The following is a 15,900-nucleotide window of genomic DNA, read 5'->3' as shown; positions in this document are numbered from 1 at the left end:
CAAGCCTAGTCAATGGGCCATGTGATCTCTTACACACAAGAGGGTCAAAGTTTAGACTTGCAGATCCTTTATCATACTTTATCTTAGATAAAGTGACCATAGGCCTAGGCTTCTGGTGATATGAATGTATTTAGTGTTTAGGACTCACCTGGTCTGATCTCTGTAGGAGTGTCCTCCTCTGTAAATGTCCCCGTTATTCCATCCTCCTCCATAAACTGCTGATCATCCCTTACATACATCTCTTCTTCTTCTGCTTTAACCTCAACTTTTATATCTATCAGATCTTCAACCTAAACCAAGAAAACGATAGAAAATAATATCTATAAAATATAAGCTCACATAAAAAAAGCTAAGCTGACACATCATCTCCAAAATTCACTTACGTGTTCTAGATGCTCTATCCCACCAAGTTTGTAATGCTGAGGGATGGTGTGACCTTCCGGTGTGGAATCCCGGGAATACAGAGGACGGGGACATCTCTCTGGTGGGTTCCCATTACTGGATCCATCTGTAGGAAACACACACACTGACTGAATACATTGTTTCTATGTGTTTATCAGATGATGGGGGATCTAGGTGGATCCTCCGTACTGCTCTCTCCTTTACAATAAAGTCTCCTCTTACCCGGTGATGTGAGGGGCGACTGATTCTCCATCATGACGTCCTTGTAGAGATCCTTGTGTCCTTCTATATACTCCCACTCCTCCATGGAGAAATAGACAGTGACATCCTGACACCTTATAGGAACCTGACACACACAATGATACAGTCACCATCCAGACACATCCCTTGTCTGTTACTGGATAATGTCCCAGAATTCCCAGCACCGCTCACCTCTCCTGTCAGCAGCTCCATCATCTTCTTGGTGACTTCTAGAATCTTCTGCATGTTGTGTCTCTCAGGTTTTAGGGAGTCACATGGAGGCACTGTGATGATCATACGATCACCTGACTTCAAAAGAGGAAATCTCTGTATTGGAGAACCAATAGGAATATCGTGTTAGAATCCCAGAATCCTCCTCACCTCTCTGGTCAGGTCTGTGTTTTATTAATAGAGATAAGAGTGATGTCATGTGACCTCCCAGAATCCTCCTCACCTCTCCGGTCAGGTCTGTGTTTTATTAATAGAGATACTAGTGATGTCATGTGACTTCCCAGAATCCTCCTCACCTCTCCGGTCAGGTCTGTGTTTTATTATTAGAGATAAGAGTGATGTCATGTCACCTCCCAGAATCCTCCTCACCTCTCTGGTCAGGTCTGTGTTTTATTAATAGAGATAAGAGTGATGTCATGTGACCTCCCAGAATCCTCCTCACCTCTCCCGTCAGGTCTGTGTTTTATTAATAGAGATAAGAGTGATGTCATGTGACCTCCCAGAATCCTCCTCACCTCTCCGGTCAGCAGGTAGATGATCTCCAGGGTGAGGTTTAGTATCCTCTCAGTCATGTGACTCCGGTCCTCCGCCATCCTCATTGATGTGGTCATGTGATCTATGCGGGTTTCTCTGTAGACGGATATAGGAGAATTATCTGGACTGTATTGGTTATACATTATTTGGATGGGGGTATAAGAGGTTATTAGGCAGGCTGCCCCCAGTGGAAATTGGCAATGTGTAGATTGGGTTACTTAATGTTTGTCGTGTTTCTTACCCCCAGCAAACCTGTTATATTTTTTCCTACCTGCCTCAAAGAAATGACACTTTCCTCCTTCCCCCATTATTAACTGATCTCAGACCCCTCTTATCGTGAGGGGTGGGGTTATTCACCCCTACCCCCCATTATTGGCTGATCTCAGACCCCCTCTTATAGTGAGGGGTGGGGTTATTCACCTCCTCCCCCCATTATTGGCTGATCTCAGACCCCCTCTTTAATTAGGGAGTGGGGTTATCCACCTTGTCCTCCCCATTATTAGGCAATACAGGTAAGCATCAAAATTAAACAACTCTTACTCAACCAAAATTCACATCCTGGAAATTTGGGTCAAATTTCAGTACAACCCAAATCCAAATCTCATCCTTTGTTACAAGAGACTGCTAAGGTAAAACTACTCCGAAATGAAGAAAACCTTTAAACCCCATACACAGGGAAATTTTCCGACCCTAGTGGGGGGAGATGAAGACGTTAAAGTGGAACTTAAGCTGACCATAGATCAGTAGAATTTTGCATGAAAATTTTAGAATGTTCAAAGATGGTGTGTTCGTTTTTCTTTTCATTCATTAGTTGGGTCAAATCAATGTTTATTTTCGACCACAGTGACCAGTAAATTCCAAGTTGGATGGAAAACTTTTCTCGAACGGAGGAATTGCTAAAAGTTTATTTCGTTCGGTAAAGTCCATTCATTCCGCAGATCAAATGTTAAAAGCACACAAAATCTTTCAAATGATATTTGAAAGTTCTAAAAATTTTCGTCCAAATTTTCCAAAGACTTTTCTTTCATGATTCCAACCATCTATTGCCAGCTTAAGTCCTCCTCTCCTTTACAGCCAAAGAAATTGCCTTCTTACCCTTGGTTTGACCTACAGTTGCCATGGTGCTGCAAATGTGATCAGTAATGACACCAGCCAATTCATGGCTTGACAGTTTGGTGAAGAACACAAGCAACTATGGTGGTTATTATTCGTGTCATGCCTTAAAATGTGACTGTTTTGAGAAACCGTTAAATCAATAGGTTTATTTCCACTTTAATATCAGTTTCCACACTATATATGTGTGTATCATCATCTGCTAGAGGTAAAATACGTCACAGGGACTACGGAGGAAGAGGACGGACATGACGGGGGTTACTGGGTGTAAATAGTCAAAAATAGTGTAGGACTGTTAGAGTGTAAGCTCCTCTGGTACAGAGCCTAATGTGACTGGCTCAGTGATCTCTGTACAACACTACGGTATATGCCAGAGATATATAAATGACTAATAATAGTGTGTGACTGTATAAATGTATAATAGTAGCGTGTGACTGTGGGGGAGGGGACATTAGAGTGCAAGCTCCTCTGGTACAGAGACTAATATGATTGGCTCAGTGATCTCTGTACAGCACTGCGGTATATGTCAGAGCTATATAAATGTATAATAATAATAGTGTGTGACTGTGGTGAGTCTCTCTCTCTGTGATAATCCTGATCCTGCCCTGTGATTGGTTGGTGTGGAGAGAGTACAACCAGTGGCAGTTGAGAGGTCTGAGGTGAGTCTCTGTGGAGAGCAGAATCCGCCCAGTGACTGTGACCCCGCCCTGTGATTGGTTGTTGTGAAGAGAGTGCAGCCATTGGCAGTGGAGAGGTCTGAGGTGAGTTTCTATGGTGAGCAGAATCCGCCCAGTGACTGTGACCCTGCCCTGTGATTGGTTGGTGTAGAGAGAGCACGGCTAGTGGCAGTGGAGAGGTCTGAGGTGAGTCTCTGTGGAGAGCAGAATCCGCCCAGTGACTGTGACCCCGCCCTGTGATTGGTTGGTGTGGAGAGAGCACGGCTAGTGGCAGTGGAGAGGTCTGAGGTGAGTCTCTGGCGAGAGCAGAATCTGCCCAGTGACTGTGCCCCCTGCCCTGTGATTGGTTGGTGTGAAGAGAGTACAGCCTGTGGCAGTGGAGAGGTCTGAGGTGAGTCTCTGTGGAGAGCAGAATCCGCCCAGTGACTGTGACCCTGCCCTGTGATTGGTTGGTGTGGAGAGAGTACGGCCAGTGGCAGTGGAGGAGGTGTGAAGCGGGGAACTCTGAGGTGATGGCTGTGAGGTGTCCGACTCTCCTCAGCTCTTCTATGACTGAATTCTCCATTTTGTTTTACATCGGTGACAGAAGTGACGGTGGAATGGGTTCTGTTTTCTGTCACAGGAAATGTGGTAAAGGTAAAATAATATCATAGGCTAAGGTGACCAGATTTTTAAAATGAAATCCAGGGACATATTTTTTTTTTTTATTAGTAATGGCAGCAATTAGCGACTGATAGTGGGACTACAAAGTGACACTAACACAGTGATCTGTACTAATGACGCTGGCTGGGAAGAGGTTAAAATCTAGGACAGTCAAAGGGTTAAATGTGTGCCTAAGAAGTCTTTTCTCACTGTGGGGGAGGTGCTTTTACTAAGGGAAGGCATAGATCTCTGTCTCTGCTTTGTAGGAACACAGGATCAATGTCTTCCATCAATCTGCCTTGTTTACATAGGTAGGCTGCCAGTCTGCCTGTGTACCAAATGACCCGTGGGTACCGGCAGAAATCGAGTCCGCTGGACCTGCTGATTGGCTCTGATACCCAGAAATGCAGGATCACGTATATATATATATATATATATATATATATACACACATGATCCTGCGCAGCACGACCACCCTGTAGCAGTAAATCTGCTCTAAAACGATCAGCAACTGGTTAAGATCATCAGCATTATGGTAACTCACAGGCAGCAGGACTCTATCGTGGCTCTGTCCCATTGTGTCACATGACATGGCCGCTGGGTGCTGATGGTGGACTTATGACCAATAAATTAACAAAATCAGCACCCAGCAGTCATGTTATGTGACATACTGTGACAGAGCCAGCCAGAGCCACGATGGAGTGCCTGCTGCCCATGAGTTATGATACCATCCATTATGCCTAAGAGACAGACTCAGTGTCACACAAGTCTCGCTCTTGTGGATAGGCAGGCAGGTGGCTGGCCGGGATTGGAACCAAGGAAGAAGAACGGGAGCGGAAGGGACATGCGCCCGGATCTGAATAAATAGTCCCTTTGCTCCGACCAGCACATGATCATCAGAAAGGGGCACAGATAATGGAAAAAATACACCCCCCCCCCAAGCTAGTAGGAGCGGCAAAGCGGGGGGGGGGGGGGGGGTATAATTCAGAGTTTTGTTTTTAATTCTGCACTGACTGTCTTTGAAATCTGGGGACAGACTTGGTCCGAGGACAGTGTCCTCATTCCGGGGACTGTCCCCGGAAACCGGGGATGTCTGGTCACCCTATAATAGGCACATTTTTATATTTCGCTATATGTACATGTAGTAGCTGCGGGAGATAAAAGACGTCACAGTGACTATGGAGGAAGAGGACGGAACATGACGGGCGGGGTGTTACTGGGTGTAAATAGACAATAAGATCTTATTACCTCCTCTGCTGCCAGTTCCAACAATGTCTCCTTTCTACTTCCTTCCGACTCGCCTCTGACCTGGAAATTCAAATTTATACCTGACATCACTTCCTGTCTTCCATAGAGACTTCCTGTCTAGGTGAGATCACCATCTTGTGGAATTCAAAATGACTGCATTTGACTAATACTTTTGAAATGATCATAATATCTTAGCCGACCCTTTCCTGAGTAGAATTGGGTGAGGGGGGAGGGGTAAAAATAAGAATGGTTGGGCTGAACTTCTAAAACAGTAGTAGTAGCATGGTTTTGGGCGCAAATAGTTAATCATATAAAGGTACCATATAGTTCACGTAGATAAGTCCATAGATTAGAATGAAAGATTATGGGTAGAGTCCATCCACTGAGAGGGGTGAGGGCAGCAAACTTTGAAAGGTGTCGGCAACTTAGGGCAAGCCTTTTGTGGGTGTTGAAGCAATCTCCTGAGTACATGTATCAAGAAGAGAAAACAGAAGCGCCTCTAAGTTTAGCCTTTTAAGACCATTTACAGTGGGGGGAAATAAGTATTTGATCTCCTGCAGATTTTGTAAGTTAGCCTGCTTACAAAGAAATGAAGGGTCTTTAATTTTTATCATACAGTGGGTACGGAAAGTATTCAGACCCCCTTAAATTTTTCACTCTTTGTTATATTGCAGCCATTTGCTAAAATCATTTAGGTTCATTCTTCTTCCTCATGAATGTACACATAGCACCCCATACTGACAGAAAAACACAGAATTGTTGACATTGTTGCAGATTTATTAAAAAAGAAAAACTGAAATATCACATGGTCCTAAGTATTCAGACCCTTTGCTCAGTATTTAGTAGAAGCCCCCTTTTGATCTAATACAGCCAGGAGTCTTTTTGGGAAAGATGCAACAAGTCTTTCACACCTGGATTTGGGGATCCTCTGCCATTCCTCCTTGCAGATCCTCTCCAGTTCTGTCAGGTTGGATGGTAAACGTTGGTGGACAGCCATTTTTAGGTCTCTCCAGAGATGCTCAATTGGGTTTAAGTCAGGGCTCTGGCTTGGCCATTCAAGAACAGTCACGGAGTTGTTGTGAAGCCACTCCTTCGTTATTTTAGCTGTGTGCTTAGGGTCATTGTCTTGTTGGAAGGTAAACCTTCGGCCCAGTCTAAGGTCCAGAGCACTCTGGAGAAGGTTTTTGTCCAGGATATCCCTGTACTTGGCCTCATTCATCTTTCCCTCGATTGCAACCAGTCGTCCTGTCCCTGCAGCTGAAAAACACCCCCACAGCATGATGCTGCCACCACCATGCTTCACTGTTGGGACTGTATTGGACAGGTGATGAGCAGTGCCTGGTTTTCTCCACACATACCGCTTAGAATTAAGGCCAAAAAGTTCTATTTTGGTCTCATCAGACCAGAGAATCTTATTTCTCACCATCTTGGAGTCCTTCAGGTGTTTTTTAGCAAACTCCATGCGGGCTTCCATGTGTCTTACACTGAGGAGAGGCTTCCGTCGGGCCACTCTGCCATAAAGCCCTTAAGTGCAGCAGTAATCTTTTTGTAACCTTGGCCAGATCTGTGCTTTGCCACAATTCTGTCTCTGAGCTCTTCAGGCAGTTCCTTTGACCTCATGATTCTCATTTGCTCTGACATGCATTGTGATCTGGAAGGTCTAAAGCCCCGTACACACACGCAGATCGTCGTCATACAAATGTTCGTCTTTTCTCCCCGGGATGTCGGTGTCTGTTGAAAAGTGCAAAGACAGCACAAGGACAGCACAAGAATTTTGTCCGCAGACTTCAGCTGACTGCAGAAGTGATGTCATGTAATGGTTAACTTTCCCTGTGTTTTTTATTTTCTGAGCATGCCCAGTCTTGCAAATCTGCGGTCTGTCGGCTGATTTCTGTACTGACAGGCAAACAATTGTCCGTTCTGGTGTCCGCAGACAAAAATTTTCATGTTTGCAAGAAAGACTCTTGTCCGCGGATTGTGTGCAGACAGCTGTCGGAGGCACCATACTAACACGCATACAATCGGCAGATCTTTCGTCCGCCGACGTTTGTATGACGACGATCTGCGTGTGTGTATGGGGCTTTATATAGACAGGTGTGTGGCTTTCCTAATCAAGTCCAATCAGTATAATCAAACACAGCTGGACTCAAATGAAGGTGTAGAACCATCTCAAGGATGATCAGAAGAAATGGAAAGCACCTGAGTTAAATATATGAGTGTCACAGCAAAGGGTCTGAATACTTAGGACCATGTGATATTTCAGTTTTTCTTTTTTAATAAATCTGCAACAATGTCAACAATTCTGTGTTTTTCTGTCAGTATGGGGTGCTATGTGTACATTCATGAGGAAGAAGAATGAACTTAAATGATTTTAGCAAATGGCTGCAATATAACAAAGAGTGAAAAATTTAAGGGGGTCTGAATACTTTCCGTACCCACTGTAGGTGTGTTTAAAATGATAGAGACAGAATATCAACCAAAGATCCAGGCTCGTAGTCAGCATTTTTGTTCCTCCAAACACGGCAAGTCCTCCTCCTCAAGAAGGCACATGTACAGTCATGCCAATGAACATCGAAATGATTCAGAGAAGGAATGGGAGAAAGTGCTGTGGTCAGATGTGACCAAAATTAAGGTCTTTGGCATTAATTTGACTCGCCATGTTTGGAGGAAGATAAATGTTGACTATGACCCTAAGAACACCATCCTTACAGTCAAGCACGGAGGTGGAAACAGTATGCTTTGGCGGTGTTTCTGTGCTAAAGGTACAGACCAACTCTGCCGTATTGAGGGGCCAATGGACGGGGCTATGTATTGTAAAATATTGAATGAGAACCTTCTTCCCTTAGCCAGAACACTGAAGATGGGTCATGGATGGGTCTTCCAGCATAACAATGACCCAAAACATACCCCCAAGGCAACAAAAGAGTGGCTCAAGAAGAAGCACAGTATGGTCATGGAGTGGCCTAGCCAGTCTCCAGACCTTAATCCTATTAAAATTGTTTTTGGGGGGAGCTGAAATTTCAAATTGCCAAGTCACAGCCAAGAAACCTTAAAGCGGAGTTCCGGGCACAAAAACAATATTTTTTTTTTGTGCCCCTCCGCTAGGTATGCCTCACCTGAAAAGGAATTGGATAGTTATTTTTTTTTTTTTTGTTTACTTACCTTGCAATTGAAGATCGAAGATACTCACCTCAGAGTACTTCCTCCCTCGGAGCCGTGGCTCACCCCGTCACTTCCTGCCTTCGCTATGATTCCTGGGAGCTGAACGTCATAGCTCCCAGGAATCAATGCGACGGCACCGGCCCCGTTCGTCATTTCCGGGCGACAAACAGCTTCTGGGCATGCCCAGAAGCTGTGGAGGAATGCGGCGCCGCACCAGAAATGACGAGAGGGGCCGGTGCAGGCGCATTCTGGGACAAGAAGACGCGGAAGAAGACACAGAAGAGGACCGCGCCGGCTTCAGCTGCCCACAAGAGAGATGGAAACGCTGTGGAAGAAATTTTATAAGTAAGTATTTCTTCTAAAAGGTAAGTGCGAACCGGGACAGATCAGAGGCTGGCCATTGTGGAATGTGCTAGCACTGACTGTCCCGGGGGTATGTTTATTAAAAAATGACATCTGTGCCCGGAACTCCGCTTTAAGGATTTAGAGAAGATCTCTAAAGAAGAGTGGACCAAAATCCCTCCTGAGATGTGTGCAAACCTGGTCACCAACTACAAGAAACGTTTTACCTCTGTGCTTGCCAACAAGGGTTTCTCCACCAACTACTAAGTCATGTTTTGCCTGGGAATCAAATACCTATTTCACTCACTGAACTGCAACTTAATATGCAGCATTTGTTTTATGTGTTTTTTTCTGGATTTTGGTTGATATTCTGTCTCTCCAATACAAAATACACCTAAGATAAAAATTATAGACCCTTCACTTCTTTGTAAGTGGGTAAACTTACACAATCTGCAGGGGATCAAATATTTATTTCCCCCACTGTATTAAGAAAAGAATATCAGGAAACTCACATTAGCAAGGTTAAAACAAGCAGGTAGTTGGTCCATATCCGGTGGGGTCAGTATCTTTGGCTGTGTCCGCTGCTCCTAGATCTGCCGATCATCTGGGTCCCAGGAGCCGGCTGGTGCATGGAGGAGTCCAGAACAGAGGGCTGGGATGCTCAGGGAGTGCAGCGTTGGGCGTGATGATGACACCAGCATGTTTCCGAGAATGAGAATGGTCTGTTAGGCATGCCCCTTGGTCAAGCAGCGCTCCAAGAGCATCCCAGCCCTCTCTATTGGCACCAGCCGGCTACCGAGACCCAGATGAGCGGTGGATTCAGCAGCAGCGGATACACCCAAACATACTAACCCCAGGAAATATGGACCAACTACATGCCTGTTTTAACCTTGCTAATGTGAGTCACGCCCAAACAAACTGACCCCAGGAAATATGGACCAACTACATGCCTGTTTTAACAATGCTAATATGAGTTGCCTGATATTCTTTTCTATTAAATGGTATTAAAAGTCTACACTTAGAGGCACTTCTGTTTTCCCTTCTATCTACAGAACTACTAAAACAGCCGTGGAACCTTAGGATTCCACCAGGGGTAGTTAGGGGTTCTATGAGTTTTGGCTGGTTTATCTACCATCTGATAGTGCCTACATAGTTCTGGAGCTAATGACACTTGGCAAAGCCAGCAGAATGATACCAATGATCATTTTTCCCACTGACCCCCAAAGAATTAGGTTTAGTATGGGTTCCCTGAGACCTGAAAATTTTAGGGGTTCCTCTGGGGTACTTAGGTTAAAAAAGGCTGTATTAGAAGGTGACAACTAAGTCGTAGAGCGAGTAAAGGGTACGTAAAAAGTAGGGGAAAGGGGGGCAAAGGGAAAAGAAAGCTCTCCAAGCTGGGACAAGACAACCAGATCCAGCTTTAATAGAACCAGAAGAATTTAGGATCTCCGATATATGTTGATATTCAGGGGCATATTAAAAATCATGCCAATAGAAGCATTTCTTGCAGAATATTTAACAAGAGTCTTTTTCGGTGGCTTTCAGATCTTCCAGCTCATAAATGGAGTATTCTGTCCAGTTCTGGTCGCCGGTCCTCAGAAGGGATGTGTTGGAGCTGGAGAGAGTCCAGAGAAGGGCAACTAAACTAATTAGGGGATTGGAGGACCTTAATTATGAAGAGCGTTTACAAGCGCTTGATTTATTCTCCCTGGAAAGGAGACACCTGAGAGGGGACATGATAGCAATTTACAAATACCTCAACGGTGATCTCAGCATAGAAAAAAAAACGATTCAGTCGCAACGAATGCATGAGGACACGAGGCCATACAATGCGATTAGAGGAGAAGAGATTTAACCTCAGGCTACGCAGGGGGTTCTTTACTGTAAGGGCTACAAGATTGTGGAACTCTCTACCACAAATGGAAGTAACTGCAGGAAGTATGGCTACTTTTAAAAGACTCTTGGACGTACATCTCAAGGATCACAACATTCAGGGGTATGGGAAATGATTACGTCCACACACACCTACACAGGTTGAACTGGATGGACTATTGTCTTTATTCAACCTCAACTACTATGTAACTATGTAAATCATTCACCTTCGCCAACCACCTTGGTGAAGGGGTTGTCCATTGTTTCTAAAACTCCGTAATGCAACTCCTTGCCACATTAACTAAAAGTGGCAATATTGAGCGATGGTAAGATGTGTAGGCAACAAAAAACAGGGACCAGAGAGGGTGCATGGTCGGTAAATTTCCGAGTAATGCGGTGAACTTCCAGACCAAAATGGAGATGTCTTGTGTTTTACTAGATATCATAAAACATTCCACAGACATCTTCTTTCTTTTTTAACTATATAATTATAGATGATGGCCACATAACGGAGATTTTTTAAAATTATTCCACAGACCTAAGTCTTCAAAAGAAAAAAGAATAAATAGTTTGGTGTTCACTCCAAAATACACACCAGGCCCAGATGTTCACTGAGGGTCACCATGAAAAGGAAGAACATGGAGGTGAGTAATCCATATCCTTACCTCTAGCGAAAAAGTGCAGTGGTAAGGCCCCACCCATGATAAATTCTGGCTGTAATTAATTAAATTTCCTATGATCGTCAGCCCCATCTAGCGGCCATAATAAGTGTGCGGCCGCAGGCCGGTATTTGTGGGAGGAGCTAGCGGGCTATATAGCGCCGCCCCTCCGCTATGCCGGCCTGCTGCTGCGCTGAACGTCATTCGGCTGGTCAGGTGTCTTTTGGTGGTCACCTGACGTCGGCCGGATATCGCGGGATCGTGGACCGGACTTCCGGGCAGGACGTGAGAGTCACCGCTGCTGGCTCCGAGCCCCGCTGGTCCTGCGGCATCCCAGCTACTCCTTGCCTGTACTGGGGCAGCCTTCTCGGGCATCCGCCCCATCTTCTCAGCTTCCGGCCGCCGCCTGCTTGTCCAGCTGCCAGCGCTGCGTGGCTGCTTCTCCCCGCTGTTCAGCAGGGGATCAGGTACCCGTAGGGCATGGGGGGGGGAAGAGGGGGGGGGGGGAAGTCTTCTGCACACACTGCCTGCCTCCTCTAGGCCACGGCTAATTCACAGGCCCCCTTGCACACACTGCCTGCCTCCTGTAGGCCACGGCTATTCACAGGCTCTCTTGCACTCACTGCCTGCCTCCCCGTAGGCCACGGCTGAACCACGCAGACTCTCTTGCACACACTGCCTGCCTCCCTGTAGGCCACGGCTAAACCACACAGGCTCCTTGCACACACTGCCTGCCTCCATGTAGGCCACGGCTATTCCACCGTCTGGCTCACGCACACGCTGCCTGCCCCCTGTCGAAGCCACGGCTACCCCCTTTTTAAGTGTTTATGTTCTGTGCACTCACTGCCTCCTGCCAGCTTCGGTACCTCTGCCCACGTCCTCCTGCATTTCGGTGCCCTCCTGGTCACTTAGGTACCTTGCGTGGGGGGGGGGGTTGGTGCTCGGGGGTTGGGGGGGGCCTCTTGGCATGGCAGGGTTGTGTTGTTCCTGGTTCCATGTCATGTTCCGGTGGGGGGTATGGGTGACCCCCCCCCTTGACCGTTGCCTTTCTCCTGCAGGTTCTCATCATGTCCTTCAATGCCGGCATCAGGTACTATGTCAGGTCCAGGTTCCTTTGTGTACCACACGGTTCCGGTTATCTAGTCTTCACAGACGCCGCTGGCGTCACCCATAGTCACCGTTAGGCTACTTCTTCCCTTTCCTCCACTCACTTAGTCTTCGGTCTGGCTCGCGCCCGGTGGTTAGGCCCCCGCCGGTTGCTCTTCTGGCTCATTCCACTCTTCTGTGATCCACCTGGTGATGCATCGGTGCCTGGGCACCGTCACGGCTTCATCACCACTATGCATACCGCACTTCATGTCGTTGTCCTCTTTGTTGGCACTGTCGTTGTTGCACTCCAAACTGTGTTGTTCTTGTCTCGTGTTGTCCCCCCCCCCCTCCCCCGCAGGGCGAGTTCATACTGGCTGTCAGGGTTCAGGTGCTGGCCCCTAGCCCCCCCCCTTCATAGCCGGTCCCGCGAGGCCAACTCCCCATCTCGTCGGAGATTCCCCGCCCCTCGGGCCAAATCAAAGCTAGCGCCTCGCTCCACCCTTCTCATGGGTTTATAGCTAGGGCCTCACCTGTCACGGCCACTCGTTTTGATTCTGTACTGTCACCGAGAGGCCAACGGTCCCGCCACCACGTCAGTGGCTCATGCCCCTCGGCCAGAATCATAGGTAGAGCCTCTCATCAGCCGCTTGGCATCTAGCAGGGCCTCACCTGTCACGGGGTAGTTAAGTTCTTCGCCTTTGGGCTTTAGCTAGCCAGCCAGTGATTCTTCCAGCACATCACGGTATTAATCGGACTTGGGCTTTTTGTTCTTTGTTTTCTTCAACAGCGGGCCTCAAGGAGCCGTCCTGGAAGAAGGATCTTCATCCCCCTCCACGCCAGCCAGGCCCTGCACCCCCGCCAGATCTGGTACCCCCAGGGGTCGTCGGGTTCCACCCTCGCTGGGTTCATATGGGTCTTGGACTGTTCCGAGAATTTCGGCGGCGCTACGCCAGAAGGGGATCCCGTTCCCAGCCACGGCAAGGAAAGCGGAACTTTTTAGGCTGATGACGGAACATCCAGAAGATCCAGGATTGGGCACAAGCTCTCAGGGTTGTACGTTAGCTATGCAGGGGACCCTGGACTCTATCCTGTCTTCCTTGCAGTCCATCGGAGACAGGCTGACTAAGCTGGAAGACGCCAGTCCAGCTCAGAGGGGTCCTCCTCCTCCCTTGCCGGTGTTGTCCCCAGTTCCCGCCAGTGATCAGGGTAGGCCCCCAGTTTCCCTTTTCCCCTCTTCTACGGTTTCTCCTATTATCACCCCGGCCCACATGGTCCCCCCAGCTCTCCGCAAGGATATCTTGGAAGGGAAGGATGTAAACTTGGTGGCTCTCCTTATCGCCTCCCAGGATATGGTGGAGAATAAAATCTATAATTACGGGGATTTGTCCGTTGTTATGAAGGCCAGGGACCCCAGGCTCAATAAGAAACTCACGATCCCAGAGTTTGTCCTGGCCTTCGGTATCTACAGGGACGTATTGTGTTCCGTATACCCACAGCGGCGGGAGGAGTTAGATCTTTACCTGCACAAAATCGTGGATCTAGGGCACAAGTACGGAGGGTTCACCTTCTTTGACTTCCACAAGTCAGTCTCGGCCAAGGCAGCAGCGGCCTTGGCTCAGTTTAACGTACGGGTCGATTGGAGTCTGTTGGACACCGAGCTGTTCTGCAGGCACTTTGCAGGCTTGGCACCTCCCTCCTGTGCCACATGCTCCTCCACTACACACTCTGCCAGCCTGTGTCCCGTGGAAGCGGAATCCTCCCCGGCCGGGGTTCCAGGGGGGGGGGGAGCTGGCAGGTCAGAACAGCGTGGCCTTAGGGATAAGCTGGGTCGTCCTATCGTTTTCCTAGGTAAGGCCCAGGTTTGTAACAATTTTAACGGGGGGGCATGCAGCTTCAGTGCCTGCAGGCTGCTCCACGTTTGTTCCATTTGTTTTAGGGCCCACACCAAATCCATGTGCCCGTCCAGGATCAACCCTAAACAATGACTAGCCGGGGTCAAGGTTGAGGTGTTGGAATTCTACCTGCAGGCTCATCCTTCTCCTCACCTGGTGGAGTATCTGGTTCAGGGGTTCTCGGGAGGGTTCCACACGGGGCTGGTGTCTCTTCCTTCTGGGACACTGGAATGTCCCAACTTGCTGTCGGCCAGGGAGGACCCGCAGTCGGTGGACCTTTTGCTCGAGAAGGAAGTGCAGGAGGGGTTCATGTTAGGCCCCTTCCCGGCCCCCCCCTTCTCCTCCTGGCGTACCAACCCCATCGGGATCTCTACGAGCAAATATACAAATAAAAAACGTTTGATTATCGATATGTCGGCTCCTCATTCTTCCACCAACCCTAGCCTTAATTCCCTTATTCCATCAGCCGAGTTCTCTCTCCACTATACCACCGTGGACAACGCCATCCAGGCCATTCTAGGGGCAGGTAGGGCCGCTTGGCTTAGCAAGACGGATATCGCCAATGCCTTCAAGCTCCTGCCCATTCACCCCTCCTTATGGCATGTCCACGGTGTTAAGTGGAGGGAGAAATATTATTTTGCCATCAGGTTGACTTTTGGGTCCAAAAGCAGCCCGAGGATTTTCGATACATTCGCAGAGACTCTCTGCTGGCTCCTGCTGAACATATCCGGGTGCCCCACGGTGTTGCATTACTTGGACGATTTCCTATTGGTCGAGCGAAGTCAATGCACGCCGGTCAGTTTGAGGAGCACCATGGCCTTGTTTTCCACCTTGGGGGTCCCTCTGTCACCGGGCAAGACGGTCGGTCCTGTCACCAGGCTGGATTTCTTGGGGATTACCCTGGATTCCGTGTCCATGCAGTCTAGCCTCCCTCAGGACAAACTTAATCGCATTCGCGAGGTAGTTGGCAGGTTTTTGGAACTAGGGTCGTTTTCGAGGAAAGAGTTGCAGTCCTTGATCGGGTCATTGAACTTTGCCATGCGCATCATCCCCCAGGGCAGGTCCTTCATCTCCCGGTTGCTGCGGCTGTTGCCAGGTCTTCCGGAGGGCGCCATTTCCCACCTGGATCCTCCTGCCAGGGCGGACCTGGGTATGTGGGTTGAGTTCCTGGAAAGCTGGAACGGCATCTCCATGTTCATCCCGCCCATCTCCTCCCAGTCCCCCGTGTTTTGGACGGATGCGGCTGCCAATTCCGGGTTCGCGGCCATCTTTGGGGACTCCTGGTTCAGGGCTAGTTGGCCGGCTGAATCACTTGCCTTACCAGCTTTCCAGGAAACCTCAGCTTTGTTTGAGTTATACCCTATTGTGGCGGCTGCTGTCACCTGGGGTAGGTGCTGGTCAGGGATGGCAGTCAAATGTTTTAGTGACAACATGGCGGCCTGTGACATTGTCAATAGGGGCCGGTCATCATCCCTGACCATCATGAGGCTGGTTCGCAGGCTGACCTTGATTGCTGCCACTCACCAGTTTTTTCTGTACTGTGAACATATCCCGGGCCACTCTAACTCAGCCGCTGATGCGCTTTCCCGGTCCAAATTGCAGGTGTTTTTCGCCCTTCACCCGACGGCCGACAGATGCCCCACGCGGACCCCAGAGTTCGAGGAACTGGTACTGGACTAGCCCGGATCGTGGCGCATGGACGGGAGCTGGCCCGCATGGCTCTGTCAGCCAACACCAGGAAGGCCTACGACCGGGCCTGGTCGATCTTCCAAAGGTTCTTGGGGGAATTCGGGTTGG

At 48.4% G+C, this 15,900-nt stretch overlaps 1 protein-coding gene across 1 annotated transcript in view; it reads right to left on the bottom strand.

The window, feature by feature from the left end:
* LOC309563939 (uncharacterized protein) overlaps positions 1-15,900 on the bottom strand; it is a gene marked incomplete at its 5' end in the record, with an annotated part of 30,889 nt that overhangs the window by 10,634 nt on the left and 4,355 nt on the right. Inside the window, 4 exons of the mRNA XM_082268570.1 lie at positions 149-290; positions 384-508; positions 625-748; positions 835-858. Of these exons, the coding sequence (XP_082124696.1) occupies positions 149-290; positions 384-508; positions 625-748; positions 835-858 (415 nt within the window). The remainder of the gene's footprint in view (positions 1-148; positions 291-383; positions 509-624; positions 749-834; positions 859-15,900) is intronic.

This window comes from Pelophylax lessonae (assembly GCF_965119305.1).
Source record: "Pelophylax lessonae genome assembly, chromosome: 9".
NCBI lineage: Eukaryota > Metazoa > Chordata > Amphibia > Anura > Ranidae > Pelophylax > Pelophylax lessonae.
This window is presented reverse-complemented; position numbering and strand designations above follow the sequence as displayed.